At 36.7% G+C, this 17,840-nt stretch overlaps 1 protein-coding gene across 1 annotated transcript in view; it reads left to right on the forward strand.

Annotated features, from left to right (window-relative positions):
- The window catches only part of LOC110113698 (probable protein phosphatase 2C 51), a 27,550-nt gene extending 14,092 nt beyond the window's left edge, over positions 1–13,458 (forward strand). Inside the window, exons 7-11 of the mRNA XM_028695359.1 lie at positions 7,218–7,303; positions 9,669–9,822; positions 10,289–10,478; positions 10,938–11,189; positions 12,999–13,458. Coding sequence (XP_028551192.1) covers positions 7,218–7,303; positions 9,669–9,822; positions 10,289–10,478; positions 10,938–11,189; positions 12,999–13,458 — 1,142 coding nt within the window. The remainder of the gene's footprint in view (positions 1–7,217; positions 7,304–9,668; positions 9,823–10,288; positions 10,479–10,937; positions 11,190–12,998) is intronic.
- Positions 13,459–17,840: the final 4,382 nt, after the last annotated feature.

The raw sequence follows: 17,840 nt of genomic DNA on the forward strand, positions 1-17,840 counted from the left end.
GATTGTAATTAACTAATTAATTATAATTAATTAATATTTAGTAGTTAATTACTTATTATAATTATTTAATTAACTATAATTAATTTCAATTAATTATAGTTAATTATTAATTAATTAGGATTGTAATTAATTTACTAATTATAATTAATTAATAATTAGTTATTAATTATAATTATTTAATTATTATTATATTTAATATTAATTAAAAAAGATTTGCATGATAAAAAATTACGACGAGGTAAGCGAGCGACCCCTCGCCCTACTGCCTCGATATACGCGTTGAGCCGGCGAACCACATATGCACGCTTTTATTGAGCATGGTAGGAGGGAACTCGGTGCGACACCTACGATGAAGTAAGCGAGCGTCCCCTCGCCTTTCTGCCTTGATATGCGTGTCGAGCCGGCAAACTACCTATGCACGTCTTTGTTGAGCGTGGTAGGAGGCAACCCGGTGCGATGCACACGATGGGGCCAGGTAAGCCTGGTGCACTCTTCTCTTAGCTTACCCGGAACAATTCATAAGTACCCCCGGGCGGGGGGAAAGCAAATTGATGTTTTCTTGTAACAGGTATCGAATACCCCATGCACGCCTTTGTTGCGTGTGGTGGGAAGAAAGATCACGGCCGCGGTGTCCTCGAAAGAGGGCACCTACCATGCACACCTTTATTGCACGTGGTGGGAAAGGCCCAGTTTTCCGTAGTTTTTCCCTAAACGGGGGAGTCGTCGGGAGGCTGCCGAAATTTCGGGTGAAATGTTATAATACTCGGACCTGTTTGAACTCAAAAGAATAAGAGCCTGGACTCAAATGAGAAAGAGCAGTGGACTTGTGGACTTAAACCTGAGCAAAATCTAAATGATTTCTAAAGTTCAAATTCAAATAAAATAAAACCAGATTGAAGCCGAATTCAAATCAATTTGAACTTATAGTTGAACACTTGAACTTGCAAAGACCTCAGAAGACTTTGAATCCGGACAAAGAACTTAAACTCGCACTTGAACTCGTGCTATACAACATTAAGTAGGAGTTGTAGACTCGATGAGCCCGAGTGAGTGAAATTTAACTGAGACTCAAACATATACAAAGAACAAACTTGAATCATATGCAAGAGGATCTGATTTGAGCTTGGACCTAAATGAACTCAAGCGAAAACTTGGGTTAGACTGCAAAGGACCTGAATATAGAGCTCAAACTTAATAAACTTTAAAGAACTCAACTCATACGTCATGATTTTGGGTCTCTGAATTGAGGACTACACGAAGCTGCTAAAGATGCGAGGTTCTTAGTGACAAAATCTACACTTTTAGATAAACAATGATGAACAAAAAAAAGAAAGATCATTGCATGTGAAAGATGATAACCCACACATCATTGTAAGGGATCGAGGTACATCAAACGTGGCGATGTTTGTGAATAATTGTACACGACATGGTACCCTCGCATCCTCAATCAATTTGAAGGGAAGATCATACTAAATACGACCTGTCCCTACAAATAAATACAGTCATCAATACCACTTGAGATTGGTGAAAGTTGGATATGAACTGGTACAAATGGATCTCCTACGAACACTTCTAGGAGGTCGTAGTGGATACAATGGGTCAATGCAAACAAACACAATTCACTTGTGGATAACAACAGTAGGTAGATCGTAGGATCAACGAACCACTGTGGGTACAATTACAGATATCACCTACGAAAATGGTGATTAAGATCTTCAAGTATGTCGGGTACAAGGGCATAGATGTACGAAAAAAGAACACCCCCCTGGCAGGAATGGAAGATATGCTTGAGCAAATTCGAACTAAATTTCCTTGTGTTCCAAAATTCCTTCTTGATCCTGCACTTGAGAAGAAAATAGTTATGGTATCTACAAACACCGGAAATAACAAGTCCACTACACCGACGAACTCAAAACGAGTTCTCTTCAAAGTAGCGGATTTCAAAGTCAAGAAAAAAGCCCTCCCTGGTGAATGAGAAAAGGGGATTCAACATCAAGATGATGAGATGCCTCATGACATTCAGATAATACAGCCACCGGATATGCAACACTTATGCAAGCAGACAGAAGGCGTCTACAATCTACAATGCACCGCCACCGGATCTGCAACACTTATGCAAGCAGACAGAATGCATCTACAATCTACAACGCATTGCCACCAGATCTGCAACACTTATACAAGCAGACAGAAGTCGTCTACAATTTACAACGATCGCCACCGGATCTACAACACTCGTACTAGTGGACAGAAGGCGTGTATAAGCTCCTAAACAAAATGTTGTGTGCATTCAAACGACAATTATCCGCACAACCAAAATATGATTAAATGTCCATGCACGTGCACTATAAATTGTATACACATAGGTACACTAAAGGGAAAAATACAATCACAACCCGCATGGGCCCCGACGAGCATGTTATTGATATACACGTGACGTCTAGGGATGCTGCGCGGGTCAATAAGTGAATTCATGTTCGAACCCGATCCTTCTATACGGATCAATAGGAGTCGACAGGGTTCGAACCTTCAAACAAATACACAGTTGTGGCGACTGGTGTATTTGTTTTAATACATTCATATTAGGCCTCCAATGCCTATAATCAAGAGAATTCACTAATAAAGATATAAAACCCATGAAAATTGATCCTCTATCGACCAGTAGACAGAGTCGACAAGGTTCAATACAGAAAATGGAAATGACCCCAAACACCCCGATGATGGCCGTGTTGAATTATTATCTCAACTGGAGGGGTTCACAAATACTTTCAAATGTCTCCCAAAAGTCCATTCAAATTCCAAAATTCCACAAAGTCCAAACTTCACAAAAATCTTGCTAATCTAGAGATATTTAAAATTGAAACCCAATCATCAACCACTCAAAGCAAAGTCCATCCACCCTCCGCAATAGTTTGTCGGGGTGGACAAAATCAAAATTTACTTCAGCTCACAAAGAGCTAATGCCTAGTCGAAAATATCACTATGATCCATTCTCAAACAATCTCCTGCTAGTAAGGATGTGGTACGCGTCCTTTAACCGGCGATTTTGCTGCCAAATGGCACAGTAGAATAAACGGTTATGACCCAGGGCCCTCTGAACCAAGTGGTTTTGCCACCAAATGGCACCACGAAATACCGGTTATGACCAAAGCCAATATATTCCTTAGTGTCATCAAATCCTTGAGATATGAATCAATAGGATATGATCGATTGGGCACAAAGCCCTCTGTTAGTTAAGGTGGATTCAAATTTGTCCCCTTAAACAAACATTCCCCCAGGTCTACAAGGTACCCTTGGACGAAGCAACCCATGGCTGCCGACAAGGATCCTTCTGTCAGGTTGGGTCGACTACCTCCTCTGACTAAGTAGACCAGGGACCACGATGGCCCGCGATGACGGAACCGTGAGATCTTGATCAGTCCCATCATCCATTCCTCCACCATCCGCTTTAAGTGAAAGATGGTGTAAATTTCTATTTTAAATATCAAATTTTCCAAACATCCAAACACTTCAAAATTTCAAATTCCCAAATCTATGCTGCTACTATATGCCAGATAACACGTATCTCTACGTATCTGATTGACGACTAGCATTAATCGAAAGTTCTCTCTCATGATCGGGATGGATAATTAACTATAGGGGCTTGCGCCTATAGGAAACCAGAACTCAGATCATAAAGTCCTTGCAAAATGAGGGCGAAATCTCTGGGTAGTGTCTTATCTATAAACCCATCTGCCTTCAAAAATTTATCCCGGAACTTCCGTTAAAACTCCCTCACCCGAAAATAAAATCATCAAACAATGCGCGGCGGGGAGGCCGGTGCCGAATTTTCGAAGCCCACAGGGTTTTAGGGAAAATGGGGAATTGGATTGACAAACCTGAATCTCTTGACCAAAATTCCTCTAGGATTGTGCGGGTTACCTGAGAACGGGAGGTTCTTGATGGCAGTTTACAGGAAATCTGAGAGCTATGAGCCTTCCTGGAATTCTGCCATGTACAGAATTTTGAGAAATTGAGGTTCTTGAAGGCTGCAGAGACCTGGCTGGTGTTGAACCACCCAAGTTTTCAACCATTTGAACTGCTGTCAGTGTACAATTGGAACTAGGAAAGAAGGGTGGGGGGGGAATGTGGAGTGCTGGGTTGGATCGGAAGGAGCCCATCAGCTGGGATCGTCACGGTATAATTTCTAAAGCCACGCCTGGTTGGCTGGCTGAGAGATGGAGGGGAAGATGAGATACAGTTCTTGGAAACTCCAAGAATAGAACCTGAGAACAGCGGCTGGAAAACTGGAGGGAATTAGAGGGTCTGGTTCGTAGAGACTCCAAGGCAGCACCGCAGCACCTGAGGATTGACGGCTGAAAACTTGAAGGAAGATGAGAGTTTCCGCTGAGACCTGGAAGAAAAGGAAAGGAATTCTTGGAGACTCCAAGAGGGCCCAATGGGAAGCAGTAATTAAGAACACATTACAAATTGAATGAGTAGCCAAAAGTAAGAGATTTCTTATTTTTTAAGGCCTTTAAATAGGCAGTTTTTTTTTTATAATTTTACATAAAAGCCCCTCCAACATTCCAAATTTAGAAAAATACAAGAATAGCTAAAATAATTCTATTAAAACAACTAATCAATTATTTGGAGGAGATTAACATGTAATGATTCTACTAGGCTCTTATTAACAGGCCCTTTTAGGTCCTCATGGGCCCAAAGTTGGGTAAGTAGCCTACTAACTTCTTCTTCGCCCTTGTGACTTTGCCAGCATGTAGCTCTCCAACGGTAATTTGAATTGGTCTTTCTTGACCGTTAGCTTGATATGCATCAGGAGTGTATTGATTCCTATTTTTAAGAATAAAAATGATGCATTAGATTTTGCAAATTATAGAGAAATTATGTTAATGTGTCATACAATAAAATTATGGGAGAGAGTAATTGAGCATAGGTTATGACGTGATACTAATGTTTCTCAAAATCAATTTGGATTCATGTCAAATAGGTCTATTATGGAAGATACATATTTTTTGGGAGGTTTGATAGAGAGTTATAAAGAGAGTAAGGAGGATCTACATATGATATTTTATGATTTAGAGAAAACATATTATAATGTTCCAAGAGAAATGTTCTCGAGAGTTCTAGAAAAAAAAAGTTAATAATGTTTATATTTAAGTTATTAAGGATTTGTATATGGGAGCTATTATTTGTGTTCAAACACAAAATGGTCTGATTAAGTATTTTCTTATTTAAGTTGGATTACATCATGGATCAACTTTAAGCCCATATATTTTTTCTTTAGTCTTGGATGTTTTTACTAGACATTTGGAAGATGTACCTTAGTGTATGTTTTTTTGCTGATGATATTCTTCTTGTTGATAAGACTAGAGAGGGAGTTGATGAAAAACTTGAATTATAGATCAACTTCAGCGCCTAAATGTTTTCGATTGAGTAGATCTAAAACCGAATACATAGAGTGTAATTTTAGTTGTGATATGTCTAGTGGTGGGATTGTGAGTGATCAAGTCATTTAAAAAAATGCACGTTTTAGATATATCAAGTATATTGTTCAAAGCGATGGTGAAATAGATGGGGATATTATTAGTAGAATTCATGTTGGATGGTTGAACTGAAGGAATGCATGGGGGTTATTGTTTGATAGAAAAGTACCCCTCAAATTTAAGCAAAAATTTTAAAAGATGGTGGTGAGACCTACAATGCCTTATGGCATAGAATGTTGGCCTTTTAAAAAGAAGCATAAAATTAAGTGTAGTGTTGCAGAGATGAGGATGCTAGATATTATGATGCAACTATAGATTTGATACCAATTTGATGATACATATCTTGTATCTTATGGTTCAGGTATGTATTCCTTGGCTGCAAAGAAAAGCATTAAATATCACAAATGACAAATTCTCAACTCTTAATTTTAGCAATGATCAATCTCTTTTGACATAACATCACTAAATATACTTATTCATTCTACGCAATGGTGTAAAAGCTGTCCAATGTTGAAAATCCACAAGAAATCTAACAACCAATATAAAATTCTCTAGCAAATAAAATTCACATCACAAAAAGGAAACACACAAGTACTAGTTCGGTAATATCTCAGTCATATACACATGCCAATTATTAAATAATTTAAAAGAAAGAGCATATGATAGAAGTCACCAATTGGAGGATTCGGAACTCGCATGGTACATGGGGGAATCAACCCCTTAAGTTTTTTTTTTTTAAATCTTGCGGAGCGTTTTAAGAATTCACATTAAAAACACACGTAATGATTGAGAGTAAAGTTGAATTTTATTATGAAATAGACAGTATTTTACAGACAAAGAGATACTCCTATTTGTAATAAAAAAAATAAACAACAGTAACTCCAAATCCCCAAAGATCTGGCCTAATATTTTAAATTTAGAGTAAGTACTTTTGAATTCTAGCAGGTTAACGCTTCCAAACTCAGTTTCAGAAAAAATAGTAATGACAGCATGACAGTACAAATTCAGCTTTTAAAATCCCCCTAATTAGGGTATGCCTAGAGCTAGACATACACCAAATTATCTCGCATAGTATCATTTTTCTGTTTGCCTGCTGACTTTTCTCGCGTAGTTTAGTTTATTAATATTTGCATTTGTCTTGCCATTGCAGTTCATTTTTGTTTTTGCCAATGGAATAACTTAAAAATCTGATTTATCTTTGTTTTCTCCAGAGCTCTATTTTATCTGATATTTTGCTGTTGCACCAAATATTGATAGTTCTTTTTAATTATGATCTGAATAAGGAAAGACTACTGTGCTGAACTTTCAACTAATAGCTATGTGAAGTTTGTGACCATTTTCAATCAAATTAAGGAGTATTTTTTTGTAGTTCATGTGGAGAAGAGCTTCAATTGGACGCATGGTGGGGGATGACATCTCAACCATTAGAGTTATTTTAAATTATTCTCTCAAGATTATTTCTTGCTGCTAGTTATCAAGTTTAATTCTCTTGTGATTCATCTAATGCAAATTGTGCTTGCTTGCGAGAATTTATTATTTGACATCCTTCAGGGAATAAGTCTAATATTAGAAGAGGGAGAACTGTTAATTTTCTTTTCTTAAGTATGTTCCTTTTCCATTAAATCAAACAGTAGGTGGTAATGCTCCATTATACTTTGCACTTTTCCTTCAGAAGTCACATTTACCATTTGTTTTTTGTTTTTAGATATGCTTAGCTTTTATCTTATTCTTTTTCAGGTTATCAAGTGAATAATGGAGTTGGTACAAGTATTCTTTCTTCAAATTATTATAAGAGCATGATTTCAAAGTTTGATCGGCTGATGGTAGTGTGAAAGTTTAGCATTATCTGTTGCCTTTTATTATGTTGCTTCGCAAGGGATTTTATTTTATTTAACCATATGAGTTATTGGCTCTTCACTTTAACTTACATTTCTATTGTCTTAAACAGTACAGATCATTTGCCAAATGTATATTGTACTCATGCAGACCTCGACATGGGATTGGGGACTTTGGGCAATGGTTATAGTCCTATCAGTCCTGCTAGTATGCCATTATGACATGCTTGGGAAAATTTGTCTATTGGCTAGTTAGTTAATTCGTCTTTTGTGCCAGAAAAGTGAATGATTGTGTTAGGTAGTCGGCAACCAGCGTAAAACTTATCAAACAATCATGACATTGCAATTTTTTATGGCACAGAATGTTGGTCATTAAAAGTGAAGCATAAAATTAAGTCGAGTGTTGCAAAGATGAGGATGCTTGGGTGGTTGAGTGGCTTTACAAATAGAGATAGAATGCGAAACAAGTGTATTCGTGAAAAGTTGGAGTAGCTCTAGTGGCAAGAGAAATTATAGAGAGTCTCCTTATATTGTTTGGTCACATATAGTATTGGCCTTCTGATGACCTTTTTAGGAGAGTAGTCTATTAGATCCAACTTATTTTAAGAAATGTAGAGGTAGACTTAAAAAGACTTGATTAAAAAATATTAAAAGTGACATTTCTTATTTGATTTAAATGAGAACTTGACTCTTAATATGACACAATGGAGATCAAAGATTTATGTAGCCGACCCTACGTAGTGAGATAAAAGGTTGTTGTTGTTGTTTTGATATCTTTTGGGCCAGATCATTTCAGTTCAGAAAAAAATTCCCTATATGTTGTAAGTATATATTGTACCAAATTATAATTATGTCCTTTATGTTACTTCATCCAAGTGAATAGCTGAGGCCCCTGCTACCTGAATACGTGGAGCTTGCTCTGATAGTTTAAATCTAAACCAAGAAAATATAAACATTTTTTTTATTGTTTAAATGCTTGTGATCTAGTTTTGGTTTTCTTTTACTGAATTGATGGCCAATAGGTAAACTAGAGTGGGCTGGGCGTGGTTAGGAATAGGCATTAAACGTGGGCCATGGTTGGCTTAATAAGGATGCTTCCAGGACAAGGTAAATGCTTATTTCTATTGTAGGTTCTTTCTGTAATTAGAATGTCATAAGTTCCCGATGTCAGTGGAAATCAGTTGCATGAAAACCTATCACCATCCATCCAAGAATCTGCAGCGAAGATCTTCTACATCTTATATTTTTATTACACTTGTAATATTTAAAACTGCTATCAGCTTGCCACAATCAAGCTTTCATAGCAATTTAATGCAGATCTACTGGGTATTGGATTTCATAAAATCAAATATTTTTCAGAATGACTAAGAAAACATGTGATATTTATCCATAATTTTAATAAGAGCGGCAGGGCTATGTTATCTGGGAATTCATCCTCCATTTTGAACTAAAATGTCTGGCTTATGTTTTTAGTTGAAGTCATGTTATGAATTCTTCAATGTATTACTGATGATTCTTTAGTTGTTTTTATTGCTTCCAAAATGACACTCGCACACATTAGGGATGTTCAATTTCTGGTTTTTGCAGTTAAGACATGTCAATGTGATATTAAACTATGTTTCACAAGCTTTCCTGGATCACTGTCTGATACTGAGCTTTTAGAGGGTTGATGAAAAAGTTCTGAAATTTGAGGAAACTTATGTCAAATGCAACTGCGCCTTTTGCACGTAACCATATTTTAAGTATGATTATTTGTATGGCTGATGGTTGACTTAATTATTGCATTTATTTAAAACTATATTAGGATTGTTAATAAAATTGATCATACATGCTGATTTTTTTTTCAAATTAAAAGTTTAAGCATTATCATTTCATCTTTTTATTTTCAGCAGGGGCATTTAGTCTGTATCTGTTCATTTAGTAGAGGATATGATGCGCCTTTCCTTCTAATACCATTATGTGGTAATTATCTTGCATGCATACTCTGTCCATCAAAAAGCAAATGTGTAGTTGTTGTTATTGGCACTATATTCATTAGATAAAAATGTAAATTGCAAATGTTTGTTTGCAATTCTATTACTTTGTATTTTTGAATAAGTGAATAACCTCTTAATGATTAAATCTTCTATACAGCTTCTGTCGTAATTAGGAATGCATCTTACTGTAGTAATTGGGAATGCATCTCAATGCATATTATTTCCCATTTTAAATAGAATGTTTTTTTTATTGGTTGATAGCAGCCTCATGATAGGACAAGTTGTTTTGTTTTTGTGAAAATTATATGCTGACTTACCATGCAGATTAACAATTCAAACAGCTTGTAATCGTTTAATTTTGGTGGATCTTTTTGTAGATTGAAGCTAGAAACAAGACTTTTGGATGCTTCTATTTATCTGAAAATCTCAATAATGACATGGAATATGTTTTTCAATCCCCTAAGACTGTCAGAGAGAGTGCTTTTAGCGATTTTGATCACACATTGCTGGAGCCTATTGAGTCTTATTCTAGTAAGTATTATCAATCTTAGAACTTTTGTTAGTTATTGACATTGTAGAATAAAATGTATTGGCTGCTAAAAAAGTTTCTTTAATTTACTATGTTCATGATTTTACAGAGTTAAAAAGGTCAATGTTATCATGTTTTTTGAATGCTGTGATTTTTATTTTTTGATGACGTTATTTAGTTCAATTGTAATCCATAGACTTGCAAATATATGAAACTTTTTCTGGCCAACAGAAGATATTTGTGGACACTTATGATCATTATAAACTTGCCAAACCCATGAGCTAGGTTTTCTATATATGGAATGGTGGGATTTTGAGTTCACTGAAATTTTCTTTTATGTGTTTTGGAGTTGTTATAAGAGATATGAACCTTTTAAATCAGTTCTATTTCAAAGAAATATGTTTCAGTATGTTGTTACTGTTTTATGCTCATAAAGGTAAATGACATTCATTTTACTCGTACATTCAGGTGGGGGATCTCTAGATTTATACAATGACCATAAAATCTGCTGGCACTTTGGGATTCATGAAGGAGATAAAGGCCAATGCAATAGTCCTGAGTTTTTCACGAGTTTTCTTGGGCTTCTTGATTCTGTCTCGGACAATGACACTAAATCTAACCATACAAAGTCGTTTGGTCATAGAATACCTGATCTAAGGTCTGTCTTTTACTCTTAAAGATTCCATATTAAACTATAATGCTGATTTGTTTACATATTAACACATCGGCTAATAAAATAATGCTTCTTATAGTAGAATTTATTTTTGCAGTGCTATATTTTGTTTTCTTATTTGCTTTGAAGTAGCTGGTATAATTGATTGCTCTCATGGAGACTAGCTTATATATGCATCCAAGTGAATCAATTTTCTACCCTGATGTCTCAATTTTCTAGACCGAGTGACTAATATGAGCATAGGACTTAGGAATGATTGGTTTATATTTAGGTACTTTGTGTTTTACTATATCATACTCTATGTCAAAGGTGTTGTAAGCTGTAATTGATATTTCTTGGCACTGTAACGTCTATTATTTCCATTTCCATGATAAGCATTGAATGGATGAAAGGTCTATTATTCGTAATAAAACATTATACAAGTTCTATACATATTTGAACTAGGTACAAACTGAAGAGAAGGTTTGACCGGGGTTCATATGGTGAAGTTTGGTTGGCATTTCGTTGGAATTGTTATAATGAACATGATGCATCCCATTCTTTGCATAGTGGTCAGGCTGATTCTTTGGGCAGCCGAAGGCTTACTACGTATTTGTATGATGTAAGCTCATCTGTGAGCCCTCTCAATGAATCCTGCAATAGTAACTCGAGTGATGGAGATTCATTCATTTTGAAACGTATAATGGTAAGCAACTGGTTATTTGTGCTCCTTGGGTTTAAGCAAATTAATGCTCTGATTATACTGAATTTATTGTATTTGTCTACTTATTTTAAAATTTCTATAATGTGGAATGGTTCTTGTTCGTGAAAATGTTAGGCCTGCATGGTTCTGGTGAAGGTTTTCATTTTGAGTTCCTTGCAGCGAAAAGTTTACTCCAATCAGTAACAGTTTTGCGCTCTCATTCTTCTCTGGTGTCTTTGACTTTATGACATGGTTGCCATTGTCTTTTACTTAATGATAGTTTTTATAATATTTTGCTTTGTGTTCAACTTTAATGATTTGGTAAAGATCAAGAAAAACCAACAAAAACATGCAATTTGTTTTGGATAATGTATAGATATTATAGTCTAGGTGCAATCTGCTATAGTATTATGGTTCAAGGTCTTTTCCCTGTTGTCTTATTAGAAAAGTGAGCAATGTATAAACCTAAGATTGTTATTTCTCCATTCCATGTGCTTACTATTGGCCTTTTTTCAAAGACCATGTTCTTACTAACTTACTACATGTATTAAGTGTCCTTGATGAAATTCCAACTCAAGATTTGCAAGAGCATTTTTAGAGTTTAATTCTAACCTTCCTATATTGATTCATTGATTTCAAGCTAGTTGTATTTTGATCATTTAGAGGATGCCACCTCTCCTCTGAGCCTCCTCGAGGTAGTGAGAACTCGAGTGTAGTTTTACTTGAGGTAGCTTAGGTTTTTTTAATCAAAATTCCCTTGATATTGGATGAAGGTTTATGTAGATTTAGTGTTTAGAATTCTTATGGGTGTTAAATAGAGATGTAAATGAGTCGAGCTGGGCTCAAGCTAGTCTTAGCTTGAGCTTGAATTTGATTAATTAATCTAGTTTTAGCTCGAGCTTGAGCTTAATTCTACTAGTTCGAGTCGACTTAGGAGCCAGCTCATTTGTTATAATAGGGAGAAGATTAGTCTTCCCTTGGCCATTCGAAGATGGAATGTAGTACCCTGAATCCTATTCCTCCTATTGTTCTGAATCAATAGGATATGATTGATAGGGCACAAAGCCCTTTGTTAGCTAAGGTGAATTCAAATTTGTCCCCTTAGATAAATATTCACCCCCGGTCTACAAGGTCTCCTTGGACGAAGCAACCCATGGCCGCCGACAAGGATCCTTCTGTCAGGTTGGGTCGACTACCTCCTCTGACTAAGTAGACCAGGGACCACGATGGCCCGGGACGACGGAACCATGGGATCTTGATCGGGTCCATCATCCATTCCCCCACTATCTGCTTTAAGTGCAAGATGGTGAAGTTTCTATTTTAAATATCAAAATTTCCAACCTTTCAAATCTTTAAACTCCCAATATCCATGTCCATCGCTGCTACTATATGCTAGATAACACGTATTCTGTAGGTATCTGATCGATGACTAGCCTTAATCGAAAGTTCTCTCATGATTGGAAGGGGTAATTAACTATAGGAGCTTGCGTCTATAGGAAACCAGAACTCATATTATAAAGTCCTCGCAAAATGAGGGCGAAATCTCTGGGTAGTATTTTATCTACAAACCCATCTGCCTTCCAAAATTTACCCCGGAACTTATTCCGTTAAAACTCCCTCGCCGAAGAAAGAAAAGCACAACAGTGTTAGGCGGAGGCTAGGGCCGAATTTTCGGAGCCCACATGTTCCCTCTCCTGATGCGGGTATTGAGGGTGTTGTGCCAACCACTGTGGAGAAAGTCAATGATAAGGTGGATTTAAATCTACAAAAGAGGCTGTTATTGTTGGTGAGGGTCATTTAGAAATTTCTTCTGATGTTGGCAGCTTGGGTTTGCCTGATCATATGGTTTTCCCTGCGATTGCTTTGGTTTGTGACGCTGGGCTTCCTAAGCCAGTGTTTTTGGCCTTTGATGGTTTGAAGGAAGTGGATCCTCATCTCTCTATTTCTGATTATCCCGTGCAAGAGGCTGATGATTCTCTAGCTGTTATTGGGAAGGATCCTTTGTGTTATACTCCAACTTTCTCTCCTATTTTGGAAGTGGTTAACATGGAATTGTGTTGTGTTAACACAATGGTGGTAAATGATTCATTGAGTGAAATGCCTGATGTTGCTGTTGAACCTGCTATACCCTCTTCTTCTTTTATAATTTCTGATGGCATGGTTGAGATCCCTGTTTCTATTATTTCTAATGAGGATTTAAAAGCTCAATTGGATATGTCTTTGCATGATTCTTGTGTGAACCAGTCAGATTGGCTTGAAGACCACTTATCCCCGCTTGGTTAGGGTGAGGGGGAGGATTTGGAAGGCTCGAGAAGGATTTTAATGCTTTGTTTAACTTGGATGTGAATCACGTAGTTGAGAAGGCCTTCCCCCATAGAGGTGGTAAATGTCGGGGGCGTAAAACCAAAAGGAAGTTACTGTGGTTCTCTTTTCGTTGGGGGCCTTCTTTTGCATTGTTTGTCATTTTGTGTCACTTTATTGGATGCTTAGATTTCGGGTTTTTGAGGTTGTGCTTGATTTTATTTTGGGTGGTTGTAGTGCTGGGGATTGGATTAGCGGTTGTTGCGTTTTTTTATAGACTATGATGTGGCGGTTTTTTCTTTCCACATGGACTATTGAGTCTTGTTGGCAACCATTGGTGGTGACTCAACTTGTTATATTTGGTGGCCTTATTTGGGTTGTTGCTTTTTCTCTTAGTTTCTTCTTGATGGGTTGTTGCTAGCCTCTGCCTATGAATTATCCTAGCTTTGCGTCTGGGTGGTTGAAGGAACTTTGTGCCAATTTTTGAGCTCGACTGGCTACCTCGTCTTTTCTGTTTTTTGCTGTGTTTCTTTCTTTTTTAGTGGTTTGGATGGTTGTAACCTCTTTCTTTATTGGAATAAATTCATCCTTTCAGGTATTTATCATAATAGGATTACAAAAAGAATAGGAAATTAAATGATAAATAACAAAAAAATCACTTGAAATAAGTAATGAGATTGAGTTTTTAAAATTTTTCAACAACTTTATTCTAAACTTATTTAATTTTTATATATTTTAAATATATTTATATTGACATTTTTAAGTGAACAGGCTCACGAGCTGATGAGTTGAGTCGGGGTTGGCTCAGGCTTAGCTTGTTGTTCATCGAGTTTGGTTTAAATCCATTTATTGAGTCGAGTTCGAGTTGACTTTTGAGTTCGCTTAGCTTTGGTACAGACCTAGACGTAAGCTCTACTAATTAATTATCATGCATGCTGGTGAAGAGTATTCTTAATTAGGGAGGTTACTTAGGCTAAATTTTAGATTCAACCTTTAGGGTTTTGTATTGAATTTTATTTATGGGAAATTATAATGATGATTGAAATGAGCTCGATCAAGTCCCTATTGTTTCATAAACTTGGATTTACTAACTGACCCAGTTTAAAACATCATATGGTATTGAGCCATATCATCCAAAGAGCTTGATTAACAATCATGGGTTATCTCATCTCGGGTGCCTCGAACTAATCTTGGTGGAAATGTTTGTTGAAGATATGCTTTTGAGGTTGACGTCAACTCAGTCATCGGCAGGGGAATGACTCTATCTATTGCATTGAATAGTTTAATGGCATACAACATGGTTATTTGCGATTTAGAGGTACTAGATATGACTAGTTAGTACTCAAATGCATGGCATGACCATTAGTTGTCCATGGGTTAAAGTTTTACTTGAAGAATCTCTAAGAAAAATGATGTTTGTAGATGAGTTTTATTTGGATTGACTTGATAGGCTTACTAGCAGAGGAGTTAGCTTCATTAATTGGTGTTGGAGGCCAAGGGCAGGGAAGGCCTTATGTTTGTTATTTAGACTCTTGATTTGTGTTGAAATCAAATTGATTTGAAGTTTGGGACTTATTGTTCTATTTATGAGTTTCCCAAAAAAAGGTAATGCTTGTAATCTTGGCATTTGGAATGTCACAAACAATACTTGGATCAACAATCAAAATTTTGAAACGCACCATTTTTTAGAGTAACATGTAGATTGTAAGGGTCATCGTTAGATCTAGAGGTACAAGCTTCATTGCCTGTAATAGCATAACACCGTGCCTCTAGAAAAGCATGAATATTAAGCATACTTGAGACTTAAAGTGGTAGTTTTTCCATGCCCTATAAGTGTCCAGTCGTGTTGCCCTTTTTGAAGCTTTTTGAGATGTAGATCTTGTTTGTTTGTTTGTTCAAGAGGAACTTGCTTGCTCGATGAGAATTCTCAAAGAAGGTGAGAAGTACTTGAGAATCATTATTGGTGTTATTTCCTCTAGAATGCTACTTCCCCGTTTTAGTTAGTGAATGAAATGGGTTATTTTTCTTTCTGACATGTAGAAAAGCATTCTATGCTCTTCATGAGCTCTCCTCATAAGAACATAGTTATTGAACTTCAACTTTGGTAGTCAGTATTTTTACATGAGTATGTGGCACAATGGATATTGACATAGTGCTCATGGAGATTTGGTAATTAGCTATCCTTCTTTTTGGAGAGAGGCTTTCTATAGTTGTTTTAAGAGGGGCGCTCTTCTATGTCAAAAGAGAAAGCTCTTTAATATGCTTATCCTATACCTTTTACTTTGTAGCTTTTAGTTTGTTATGACAACTTAAGCTATATATTTTGCTGGAAGATTTATAGCCTTGCGATGAAATTAGGGGTGTCAAAATGAGTTGGGTTTTCAGGTCGGGTTTGGGTCCAACCCGAAAATGACCCACAATCATCTGATCCAACTCGAACCCAACCCTGTTTCAAATCTGGGTCAACCCAACATGACCCGACAACTTGTTCTTTTAATTTTTTTTGCTACTTCCAATATTTCATTTTTCACGCTTCTTTGGCCAAATCCCCACTTGACTGCTCACTTTCGTCCTCTTTCTCTCCTTTCTTCCATTTGTACGCTTCTTTGGCTAAATGCTATAAATCTTCTTCTACTCGCTCAGCCCGCCACTTTTCTTCCTTTTGGCTTTCACGCGTAGTGCTCTGATCCGCTGACCTGAATGGATGCAGTGCCGAACCAAAACAATGAATGAATGTACGAAAAGAAGTCCCGCATTCCCGCCTTCTGTCCTGTCTCCGCCTCTCACATTTCGGATTTCATGCACTTCTTTGGCCATATTTGTAAATCCGTCAGATCTGGGTCATAACCAGGTTAATTTCGGGTTGGTTGGTTGACCAGGACCCAACTTGTTAATTAAACGAGTCGGATTTTAAGACCCGAACCCAACCCAATTGTTAAACAGGTCAACCCAAATCTGGAATTTCCCGGTTGGGTCTGAGTTGGGTTGGCGGGCCAGGTCAAATTTTGACACCCCTAGGTGAAATGTTAACAATATTGTATATTTTAATGGCATATGAATGATTGCATATTTTCATCAATTTGGTGCTGCTCTCCATTTTGAGTTCATACAACGATGGAGAGTGGAGTGTATGATACTATATATATATAGAACCATGATTTTTTGAATGATTAGGAAAAATTATTATACTGAATTGCATGGAATTTTTCCTCTATAAAGCTTACTGAATTGGAGGTTTAAGATAAGGGTCCCTAAGGTTTTTTTCCCATATTCTTTGAAGCTCTGGAGAAACATCTTATGTTTTTTGAGCTTGACTCAATGATGATTTTGTTCATTTGAATAACATTGCTTTTTAATGTAATGTAGAGCGATTGATTAGGTATAGTGGTACCTAAGAGGAAGTCATCTTTGTCGAAGGTGATTGTAATGAGCTTTGGCAATTAAAGCTTCAATGCTTTGCTCAACTAAGATGTTTCGTACTACCCTGACTCTTGTAAAACTTTGTTAAGTGTATCGCGATTGATTTGCAACAACACGAGGGAATTATAGATGCTTAACAATATTAGTAGTTTTTGGAGGCGGGCTAAGAAATTGTGTTCCATGACTTCTTTGGGAGTCTTTGGAAACTTACTAGGAGCATGAGATAGAGAATTTTCATTGATATGTTTTCATCTTTATATTTATTCTTTTTCTGTTTTGGAGGAATGACTATGTTTATCGATCCTTATAGGAATTGCTACCTCTTCGAAGGAGTGGTCATCGATAAAAGAGGCTATTGAGACTTTTATTTAAATTCATTATAGTTGTAATATCCTGAACTCGAGTGGGTCCAGTAACATGAAGAGCATGAATAAAACGAAGCGGAAGGAACAAGCTTTCGTTACCTTGAGTTGCATGAAGACAAAGTGGCCAAAGGTTTTTGTTTTTCCGACGCTTGTTTCGTTGCTAGGGTTATGGTGGGCTTTGTCGATTTAGTTGAAGAAGACGAAGGAGAAGTGCTGATCGCATAAACGGAGGAAGATGACTGGAATCGCCGTTTCCAAATAAAGGGTTTCATATCTATATAAGAGGCCAAGTGAGAGTAAGGTATCAAGGAGTGAATGAGAGATGAGGGAGATTGTTAGAGAAAGAGATAACAAAAGAGAGAGCTTGAGCGATGGGTATGGAAGAGATAAGCATTGGCAAGGGCTAAGGCTCAACTGACTATTTAAGGATAAAGTGAGTTCTTCAAGTAAGTTATTTATGGTTGATTTATAAAGATTTTGTTAATTTTGTGAATTTTTGTGTGGAGTTTAATTAAAATGAGAATAATAAGAAATTTAAATTTATGAGCGATTTTATTAAATAAATTATTCTTTAAGTAA

This window comes from Dendrobium catenatum, unplaced genomic scaffold (assembly GCF_001605985.2).
Source record: "Dendrobium catenatum unplaced genomic scaffold, ASM160598v2 fragScaff_scaffold_624, whole genome shotgun sequence".
In the NCBI taxonomy this organism is placed as follows: domain Eukaryota; kingdom Viridiplantae; phylum Streptophyta; class Magnoliopsida; order Asparagales; family Orchidaceae; genus Dendrobium; species Dendrobium catenatum.